Source organism: Vanessa atalanta, chromosome 23 (assembly GCF_905147765.1).
Source record: "Vanessa atalanta chromosome 23, ilVanAtal1.2, whole genome shotgun sequence".
In the NCBI taxonomy this organism is placed as follows: domain Eukaryota; kingdom Metazoa; phylum Arthropoda; class Insecta; order Lepidoptera; family Nymphalidae; genus Vanessa; species Vanessa atalanta.
This window is the reverse complement of record NC_061893.1, coordinates 4516445-4527473: the sequence shown is the minus strand read 5'-3', so window position 1 is coordinate 4527473 and position 11029 is coordinate 4516445. Positions and strand designations below refer to the sequence as shown.

Genomic DNA, 11029 nt, shown 5'->3' with positions numbered 1-11029 from the left:
GTTTATGAACTAAAGGTGAATTTTAGTAATGATTTTGAAAATGAATAACAGTTATAGGATATTGTCTCTAAGCATATAGACAAGATCAAAAGATTATTTATTTATATATGTATCATGTCAAAGTCTAAAGGCGTTACACTTGCTTCTTGATAGTAAAATGTTCATCGGTTCGGAAAAATACGAGGTGTATTTTTCCGAACCTTGGAGGACTTGAAAATAACAGGCGAATGAAAATGACCGAGTTTTTATTTTAAATTACATTTGATACCACTATTGTTTTCATACAGTAACAATACAATAAATATTTTTTCTTTTAAAACAGAGTGGAATATTTAATTCCCAAGTTGTGCAATCAACTAAGAAGTAATTAGTTTTGTAATAAACTTTAGCACACAAAACGCTCTTTAACGATTCTTTTAAATTTTTCAATCAAATATCAATAAATATAATAATGCAACACTCGTTTCCAGTCAGCTTCTCGAAAACCAAAATGTCTCTATTCTTTAGAGCCATTTTGATCTATATGCCTCATACCATTATGTGCATGAATTGTTAGTTATTTTGTTACGTTGTAGCAATATATTGCTTCAAACTTCATCTGCGGAAATTTGTGCTTAGGATTTATGTGAAAAAAAAAATCAATAAAATGCACCTCGTGTTAAAAATGTATCGTTTTTGCAGATTCCCGGACAGAAATAACTCCCACTGTTTTGATTGTATCCAATGAAAAATTGTCATAATCATCACATATTTACACTAATGTATTAGGATATAACGGAAAAACTTCAAAGATAAGAATAAAGAAAAAAGGAACTTTAAAGGCTTAAGTGCTATAGTAATTGAGCTATGGATAAATTGAACTATAAAAAATATATCGTATTTCTGTGCAATGTTATTTTTAAAAAATATACTCGAAATTAATAATACTTATATAATATCTTGGTTTAAAAAAATGTCTGTTTATAACTCCCATGTCAGGTGTCCATCTAGTGTCCAATATTATTATAATTTACTCATACTATTCAACGATAGATGGCGCTACTAGTAGTTTCTGTCAAATACATAACCTAGTTTGCAGTTTTCGTTAAAAACACTAGATGGCGCTAAACTATTACACGCTAAATAAGCCTAATACATGTTAATAATAATGTTATTTTCTTATTACTTTATAATTTAATACATTTATTTATAATATATTTATTATAATTTTAATGCTAAATAAACATTTTTGTAATACATATATGCAGTGAAAGAAGTCTTTATTATATAAAAAGCTGATGTAAATGTAAAAGCCTTTAACGGAACGTTGTATATTACTCAATAATAAAATCAATGTTTAATACACAATAACAAATCATTGAATATAGGAAAAGGCTAAGATTTTAAAGTGTTGTTGTGTTGTTGTTGGAGAATAATTCATCTCTAGCCTCTAGCGTACCTATATAATCAGATATCATGAATTTTGTAAACAATAAAATAATATTCTTTTAGTACTTTAACTAATATAGCTCCCTGTCATGATAAATATTTGATATGACGTCGTTTGTAAATGTTTTTTTTGTTAGTACCTATACATGTTGGCCTACGTTTTAAGTATAAATTTCATCCTCAGCGCAAAGATTATCGAGGTAACGGTTAATTAATTAATAAATGAACTATTCAAACCTTAAAATTCCGCGTGGTCAATTCCAAAATCCATCCATCCCTGGATCATACATGAACTGATCTATTTCAATTCTGAACATCAAATTGAGACACAGAATAGTAAAAATATTACTATAGTTCCTTTTTTAATAAATTCGAACAGACCTTCAATTATTTACGAGCAGCGTCACTCTAATGTTTTATTTAAAACAATTTTACTATTGACATAAATAAGGTTTATATAAATGGAACTTAAAGGTCACATGAGGAAATCATATTGTTATTTCACTCGTCAACACGAGCAAATTAACCATTACTTACATCACCAATTCGCCACCAACCTCGGAAACAATGATGTTATGTCCCTTGTGCGTGTAGTTACATTGGTTCACTCACCCTTCAAACAGGAACACAACAATACTGAGTACTGCTGTTTAAAGGTAGAATAGAATAGAATAGATAAATGGATGGTACCTACCCAGACGGGCTTGCACAAAGCCCTACTATCAAGTAAACTAGTTCGCTATGAGACATTTGTTTAAAGCCTTATAAATAAAAACAACTTTTAGCAACCGTTATATATTTTATTATAACTAATATGCATAGTATGGACTGTTGTCAACATTTTTCAAACATTTAGTTAATATATATTAAATACATACAATCAGCTTAACATTATATTTGTATCTATAGACAAACATTTCTATAAATGTTTTATTTATAAATAAATACATATTCAAGTCATTTTTTGTACGTTATTCGGTACAATGTTTTATAATATTTTATTATACATTTAAAATATTACTGAGTTTAAAGAAAACTCACTGGAGCCGATTTTTTTAATAATATGTATTATTGAGTTATTAATAATAACAATAAATTAGTCAGAGTCGAGTCAAATACATAAAACCAGCCATTTTATGCATTGACGTAATTAGAGATTTTTTTTTTATAATGAATCCATTTTTTAAATGAAAATTTAAGACTTTTTTTGTGACATACAAAATAATTAGTTCATGTCTTATACTATAGTTATTTATTTATAATTAAGTTAAGATAATACATTAATACAAAATCTCATGTTATGGCAACGTTGTAGAAGGTACTAGAATTTACTGAAAGGCGTCGTACAATGAGTCCTGTCCGGGGTCTGATTTGTATCGCTTTGGTAGTTCGCCGTCCTCTTCTAAATAATCACAAGGGGTTAGAATCTGAAAATGAAGGAATATAAGTTACATTAAATCCTTTTTTCAAAAGAAGTTTTTACATGGCGGCGCCTTTGAAACTAATTATTTGTTTCAAGGCACGGCCATGTGGATACTTTTTTCGTATTAAAAAAATATATATATATATGAAACCAAACAGCATTAAAAAAGTGTGGTCCAAGCTCCTGAAAATGGTGAGGAGACCTTTGCCCAGCAGTGGGAAATAATAAGATTATTACTCATTTACCTAGACTTTGGTTAGTTATTATTTTCCGAACCAGTCGTAGTTTTAATCGTCAATCAATCAGTAAGTGTAATGTTTCTATGTAAATAATATAATAAACCAAATATATGTCTGTATAATTTTAATCCTTTCTTTTGGTTTGAACTGATTTCAAATTGAGTTGCAAGTTCTCAGAGGGTGTCTAGTCAAAGTCGAAGTCAATCATCTTTATTCAACGAGATTACACTTGTATATTGATAGTCAAAAATCTATCTGAGGTATGGTTTATGTAATGTTATGTAATGGATAATTTTTCATTTAATTTCATTGTCACATGTGTTGCTACATGTATTGTATTGTATACATGTTACACCTATTGTTTTGAATAATCAATTGTTTATTGATTTTACAGGTATAATAACGTCGAAAACTACACTTAAAGATACACGTACACCAGCTGATAACCAGTGCCATATTGCGACTCAACTACCTACACACAGCATTATACCAGTCATTTTAATGAACATTATATGTTTAATTCTTTATTGTATGAAATTAATAAAAACTTTATTTCCTATTATATTAAACAAAATGTACCTTTTCCGTAAGTGGTTTTCCTTCCAGCAAGTATTTAAGCTTGTGCATTTGACAAGGGTTCAAAATCCTCTCTAAGCTAAACTCATTTTTCTGCCCATTTCGCTTGCCGTTCGTCCAGCCTCTTGAGTACTGGAATGTCTGTGATGCCACCGACGTCATCGTAACAATGATGAGAAGGATGGTTGTGTTCGTAACCATGGTAACTAAAAAATATACGAACTTATATTATTTTATAGTCAGTGAGCCTGGCTAGCTCCACGCAAGGTTAAAATGTAACAAACGTGTATGAACATAGAGGAACACATACGAGTAGGCTTTATTATAAGACCATTATTCTTGCTAACACGATAGATCTCTGTGCAATATTTACATCAGTTGCGCTTTATACATTGGAAATATCGAAGAAGTGATATTTTTTGATCTTTCTAAGGCATTCGATTACATGGTCCACGAAATGCTTCAATAAATTAAAGCTTAAACATTAAGGTGTTGTAATAAAACGTTTTTTTCTCAATACTTCGTCCCTAAGTCGAAGAAGTCAACGAGTGTAATAGTAGAATAATCTTTTAGGTTTGTTATATAAAAATTGCATTCCGCAAGGGTCAATTCTAGGCTCTGTTTAACTTTATGATATTAAAAGTATTTATTATATTAGTTTTCTTGCTGCCGATAATGTGACAAAAAGGAAACTATACTGACGACAAAAACAATGCCTGATCTTTGGTATAAAAATTGGTTCTAACCGTCTAATTATCAATATTGTGTTTACTTTATTCAATATAAAACATCAAAATTAATCTTAAACATTACTTACTACAATATTTTTATAAATTATTTTAGACTTAAAACTTTAATGGATCTAATTCGAATCTTTCATTCTTAGAGATGATCATACCACAAGTGCATATTACGTAGTTAAAAAAAATTAAACGATTTATTGTCTCAGATACTGCTGAACGCACTAAATTTTTTGGTTTACATAGCATTGTTTCCAATGTTATAATACTTATTAAAATGTATTCATTCTTCTAAAACTATTTGGGTTATATCAAGTTTTTATCAAAGTACGAATACCTACTGGTAGGATCACATTATATTTGCAACAGCACGTCACTTGTGCATCCATATAAATGTCGTTAATAGTTAACTAGTAGGACTAAAAATAAAGTTGTAACAATCAAAAAAAGTACCGACATAAAAACCCAGTGGTTACTTTTTCAAACATTTAAGACACAAAGTTATTTCTGTTAAATATAATTAATTTTCTTGATTTCAAAAACTGAAAAAGTATTATCACCACCGTTTTTTATCAACTATATAATCTTGTATTGAATAATATTGCCATAATTATTAATAATTTTCCAAAAAATCATTTGAATTTATGAATCGGCAAAGTTAAAATAACTTTGTTTTAATATTAATTATGAGGAGACTCGATTAAGTCTCTTAAACACGTAAAGTCATAACTCTCATCAGATCAGATCAGATCAGAACTTTAAGAAAAACTAAACATTGACAAGAAAATTGTCGCTTCGTGTAACCACTGCCTTAAGAGTTTACTACGCATCATCCTCGCTTATGAAAAATATTTCACGTTGAATACGAGTTTGAAAGACTGAACAAACTGAACTGAACCGAGTGTGCATTTTATTTAAACCTTGGTTATAGGTTTGTTGGTGTTCTGTAACTTAAAAAAGGCATGTTATTCTCTAAAGGAAAAAGCTTAGAGTTTATTACGCACAAGTAGCAAAAAATCATGTGTCAATAAACAGTATCCGCTCGCCTGGATGTGAACCCGTAGCTTTATATTAACATTCCCATGTTCTATCCACTGTGCAAGATATCGCTCATAAGTGTCGAGATTTAAGTGTAAGTGGTCACCACCGCCCATAGACAATGGCACTGTAATAAATATTAACCATTCCTTACATCGCCAATGCGCCATCAACCTTGGGAATTTACAATGGTATTTCTCTTGTACCTGTAGTTACACTGGCTCACTCACCCTTCAAACCGGAACACAACAATACTGAGAACTGTTATTTAGCGGTAGAATATCTGATGAGTGGGGGGTACCTACCCAGACACAAAGCCTTAACACCAAGCAAAATATTATGTCATAATAAATTCTCGCATGTTTAAATAAATAATGTTGTATTAAAATTTCATCGATAGAAAAAAAATCGAATTGAGAAACGCCTCCGCTAATTTTCATCCAGACTTTTATAAAGCGTATTACAAAGTATCGAGTGAAACATTTTTATTTTAAAAGAAAATGTGACAAACGGTAATTACCGGTGTTCAATGTTAACAAAGGCGCCTCTTATTTCCTCTTCTCTCCTCTTCTATAATTATTACAACTAGACTCCACTTTAGAGATGGGGGACGCATTTTACCGTTGCTTTAATGCGTCCTTTTCCGATAATTTTATACCAATCTCAGTCCACTACTATTTTCACTATTAGTAATTTAGTAATTTATAGATATAGAGAGGCCTTTAACGGTCCCGTTACTGGTATAAATAAAGGCCCTGTTCTCACCGTAGCAAGACTGTTTGGAGCTGTTTGATATACATGTGGCAGAATTTCATCTTTATTTATCTTATAAAGAGGTACAATTTGTTTGTTTGTGTATAGTGGTAATCTCCGGAACTAATGAGCCAATTGTAAAAATGTTTTCACTAGAAAGCTACAAGTATTTATATTCATATTGTTTGATTTTATTGATTCATAAATTACACCCGTGCAAACCGGGGTGGATCGCTAGATTCACATATAAGCGAGAACTAGATGAATTACAACAAAAGTCATGCACACTTACTAAGTTGGTCGAACTTGAACTCGCGATTGTCACTGATACTTAAAAAACTTATCATTATTTACACTCATAAATTCATTCATTCGTTCATTCATTCATCAAATTTATACATGTAGTTTTAAGATTATTAAAGCTATTTCTTAGAGATTTTTTTAGTCTAGTAGATATATAAGAAATTAAAACATTTAGTATAATAATATATCCTGCTTTTTAACATATGTAAATATTTTACTAGCGAAACAATAAACGCCACTTTATTAATAATATTAACAGCGTAGTTGTTATAATAGAAAACGCAAATGGTATAGGATCTCTTGGGTTGTGATATAAGAACAGAAGTATCTCGCGCTGTATAATCTTTACATATATTAATCAAAAATATTATATTATTTTAATATAAAAATACAATCCATTATTTTTTTGTATTTATTATCATTACCATCTTTAAAATGAACTCAAATCGGTGGTTTTTGTAATATCTCGAATGGGAAGGGGCAACTCCGCAATGGTAGATATGACAAGTCATAATTATACTTTCATTATTATTAATAATAGGCTCTTATCAGTTATTTTAAATCAAATAACAGGTTAAAGTTGAATGTAAAATGATCATCGGTTCGGCTTTTCCACAGAATATTCTACTGCGAAGATCCGGGACGAAAACTCGAAAATTACGCTTTTAGGTACTTTATTCAATAAAAATTATATATTCGAATCGAACGACAACTTCGAATTTCAAATATTTTTGTGACTTTACAATATTGTAGTATATAGTAATTAATAAGTGTACTATTTTTTTTTTTTTATTTTTTTTTTAGAAGCGAAGGTACAGTTTGTAATGTTTATGTTAATTTCGTTTTGAAATCAATTGGTCTCTTGACAAGTTAAGAGAATCTTTTTATGTCACACCATTTGAGAGGTACGATCGTTTAGTTCATATTCTTTGATTCTCAATATGATCATAGATTTGCAGTAGGCTGGATACCGCAAGCCGTTCGACCAATTGTGCCCAAAGTTTTTAGCTTGACGCGCTCATACTTTAGTTTGTGTCCGTGTAATTGAGCCGTTATAAAGTGTAAAAACTTTTCTAGGATAGTAAATCGGTGAAGGTATTACCTATCATTGGTAATTAATTTTGTTACTCAAATAGCTGATCCAATTTTAAAATATTTATAATGATGTTCAATTATGGCTTAAGTGATGTAATCGTTGTTATAAACAAGTGCGAGTCGGACTCGCGCATAAAGGGTTCCGTAAAATTATCTATAAGAAACGGCAAAAAAATAATATCTGTTTTATAGGAGCCCCTTTAATTTTTATATCTGTTGTTGTTGATAGTATCTGTTGTTATAGCGGCATCGGAAATACATCTTCTGTAAAAAAATAACTGTCTAACACACACACGCACACACACACACACAAATGCGCATGCGCACGCATGCATATACATACATTTTAATCCCACATTTGCCTCCTTTTTGGTAATTACTTCTCTTATTATTACTTTTTTATATTGTTTCTTTATTATTGTTGTACCTTAAATATCTTGTATACTTCTATCTAATTCGTGATATGGAAGAGCGGAGTTTCCTGGCACAGGCTTTTCATATGCTTAAAAGGATACTCCAACAACTTTATATTTAAGTACAAACTTGTTAAATAAAACATACCTTTTACTTTTTTTTTTAACTATCACGGTTCATGAGATACAGCCTATCGACGGAGACGGCAGACGGAGGGACAGCAGAGTCTTTTTAGGGTCCCGTTTTAAACTTTGGGTACGGAACCCTATAAAGATGATACGCTGAGTTTCCATAATATCTAATGAACATGCGGTATCTAGCCAGCTCTAAATCTGTGGATACGATATTTGAAGCGAAAGATCTTGTGATCCGTTGTTAGTATTTCTATATGGACCATTTGTTTCCTACTATAATATACTATAACCATTTAGGTAAATTGAATTTTCATTCACACGCACGTAATGGGTTTCATTTCTCAACTAACACTGTTTTATAAAATACTTAAACTATATAATAATATTATTAAATGCATATTGCAATTTTTTTTTTTATTTTTATGTGTCTAATTTTACGGTATTTGAGCACAAAACATTCAGCCAATATCACACATGACACGAAAAGAAATAATAACATTTAGTTATGATGCCTAAGATTAATATGTAAGAAAAAACATTTAAACTCATCACAAAATAGCATGAAATGATATTGACTATAATAATTTTAAAACAGGGTATCACCCAGTCGGTCTTCAATATTCGGTTTTCGCGTGTGAGATACGACGTGAGTTCTTACAGAATAGAGCTTGAGATGTTGTTTACTATGTACTTATTATACAAAATAATCGTCTCCTCTACCTACATTTACTTTGATATCGTATAGATATATGGATATTTTAACCGTTAGTCCGTTTAACAGTCTTCGTCATGATTTCTTTGCTTTCATCCTATATTATCATATATTCATCCATATTTGTGGGTTCCTTGATTTTAATAGTACTGCTATTAAAGATTTGTTTTTAAAGAATTTTACAACCGGTCTATCTGATGATAACTCTGATGCTTTTGCTACTTTACTCGATTCTTCAGGTTACAGTTTTTTTTTTTATGATAAAGGTAGATGGACGAGCAAATAATCTGATGGTAAGTGGTAATGACCGCCCATAGACAATGAAGCGGCAAGAAATTTTAACCATATCCCAAATCGCGTATGCGCCACCCAGGGAACTAAGTTGTTATGTCCCTTGTACACTGACTCACTCACTCTTAAAACCGGAACACAACAATACTGAGTACTTTTGTTTGGTGGTAGAATATCTGACGAGTGGGTTATTATTATTCATGTACATATATATTTATTTTTATATTTGAGGTAAAGAGAAGAGCTGGAAACCAAAACTGTGTTTCGACTCAGCCATACTGAGCTGGTTCGTTTTACCACACAATATTATACGTGAAATTTATATTGTCATTTGTTTAGAAACTAAAAAGTTTAGAAACTTCTTTTTGCTGTTGCGTTTTATAAAATCAATAGTCTTCTCATACGAAAAACCACAGGTTGAGTTTGACTAGCTTTATACCTCATTTTACATAGTATATATGCAATTTCGGAGGACCTTATCTTAATTGACCGTTAAAGATTACCTATGTTTGGTTACTTTTTTTTTTTTTTGTTGATCCATAATTTGAAGTAGGACTACGGTGTTTATTTTGGCGGCATTTTTGGAAAATTATATTGATATATATTTTAATGAAAAATAAATATACAATGACATTTTGTATTATTATTATTTTTGCTCGGTTATTTGGAGTGTTTGCGATAACGCGATTGTTAAAACGTAACCTATCCCACCAAGTATCACGTTATGTCAAAAGTTGACTGATTAATTGTAATTAATAATTAATTAATAACATATATTTATCGCACTGTCTAGTCTTTAATTAAGTGGATTAGTAATTAAATGTGATCTTAATTCTTTTGAAATATTAATGATTACTTCCAATTACTTTTACTTTGTAAGGTTTTGTGAAAGCCTGGGTTGATATCATCCACTCATAACAAATTCTACTGCCAAACAGAAATACTTAATATTTTTGAGTAGTTCCGGTTTGAAGTGTCAGAGTTCTAATATGACTACAGATACATACAGACTCATAAGTATGTGTACTTTCGGACTTTTCGAAACGTTTATTTAACTACGTACCTATTTAATTTAATTAAATATAACGCAACTTATAATAATAAAAATAATTTAAATTAAAAATTATCTGTTATGTCACTTATGCATAAATTGAAAGAGTACAGAAAATTAAAAATAAACATTTAAAGTCATCAAAATAACTTTACCTTTTCGCTTAGAAGTCCACAAAGAAAATTTTCACACTCGAATCAAACTAAAATTAATTTAAAATATACTTTTTTAAATTTCGAAGTATCAATTGGATCTTGATCCTTCTTCAGTTGACGGTTGACTACACTTCGTAGAGTCAACTTACCCCTTTTATACGAAACGGGGCGCGCTACAGTGGTCTCAGAATATTTTCAAAACACCCACGTAAAGAAATAAATTTGAAATTATAATTGGGAGTAAAGCGTTATATCTTATCTTTAGTGCATTAATATTTTCAGCATTTTTAAAAATTTATATGGACAGCGCTTTTCTCTTTAGCTACCAAAGTATAGGTAGTTACATTTAAAATTTAACTCAGATGTTTGTTACATTATAAGGATTTATGTTAAATCCGGAATGGCATTGACAATAATTTTAGTATTTTTTTTACATCCAAAATTAATTAATTATGACAATATAACATGCAATGTTCCCATTAAGATATGTACGTCAATAAACACAAGCTTCCTCGCTAATTAATCTTAACGTATATCGTATATTTATCTAATAATAATCGACTTGTATATTTCCTTGCGTCATTGTAGAACAGCCATGAACAAACGCAGATTTGCACCCCGCGTGTAAACGTGGTTTGGTATAATTTAGCCCAGTTGCACCGACTAATTACACAAAC

At 30.3% G+C, this 11029-nt stretch overlaps 1 protein-coding gene across 1 annotated transcript; it reads right to left on the bottom strand.

Moving 5' to 3' along the window:
- Positions 1-2726: 2726 nt before the first annotated feature.
- On the bottom strand, positions 2727-10472 carry LOC125073178 (pro-corazonin-like). Its single transcript, XM_047683902.1, has 3 exons — positions 10353-10472; positions 3670-3872; positions 2727-2855 (listed from the first exon to the last, which is right to left on the bottom strand). The coding sequence occupies exons 2-3, from the start codon at positions 3865-3867 to the stop codon at positions 2757-2759; spliced, it is 297 nt and encodes a 98-aa protein (XP_047539858.1). The 5' UTR covers positions 3868-3872; positions 10353-10472; the 3' UTR covers positions 2727-2756.
- Positions 10473-11029: the final 557 nt, after the last annotated feature.

Coding starts and splice junctions, on each gene's coding strand:
- LOC125073178 (XM_047683902.1), bottom strand. CDS start 3,867: ATGGTTACGAACACAACCATCCTTCTCATCATTGTTACGATGACGTCG. Junction 2,856..3,669: donor GAAAACCACTTACGGAAAAG/GTACATTTTGTT, acceptor CTTCATTTTCAG/ATTCTAACCCCTTGTGATTA.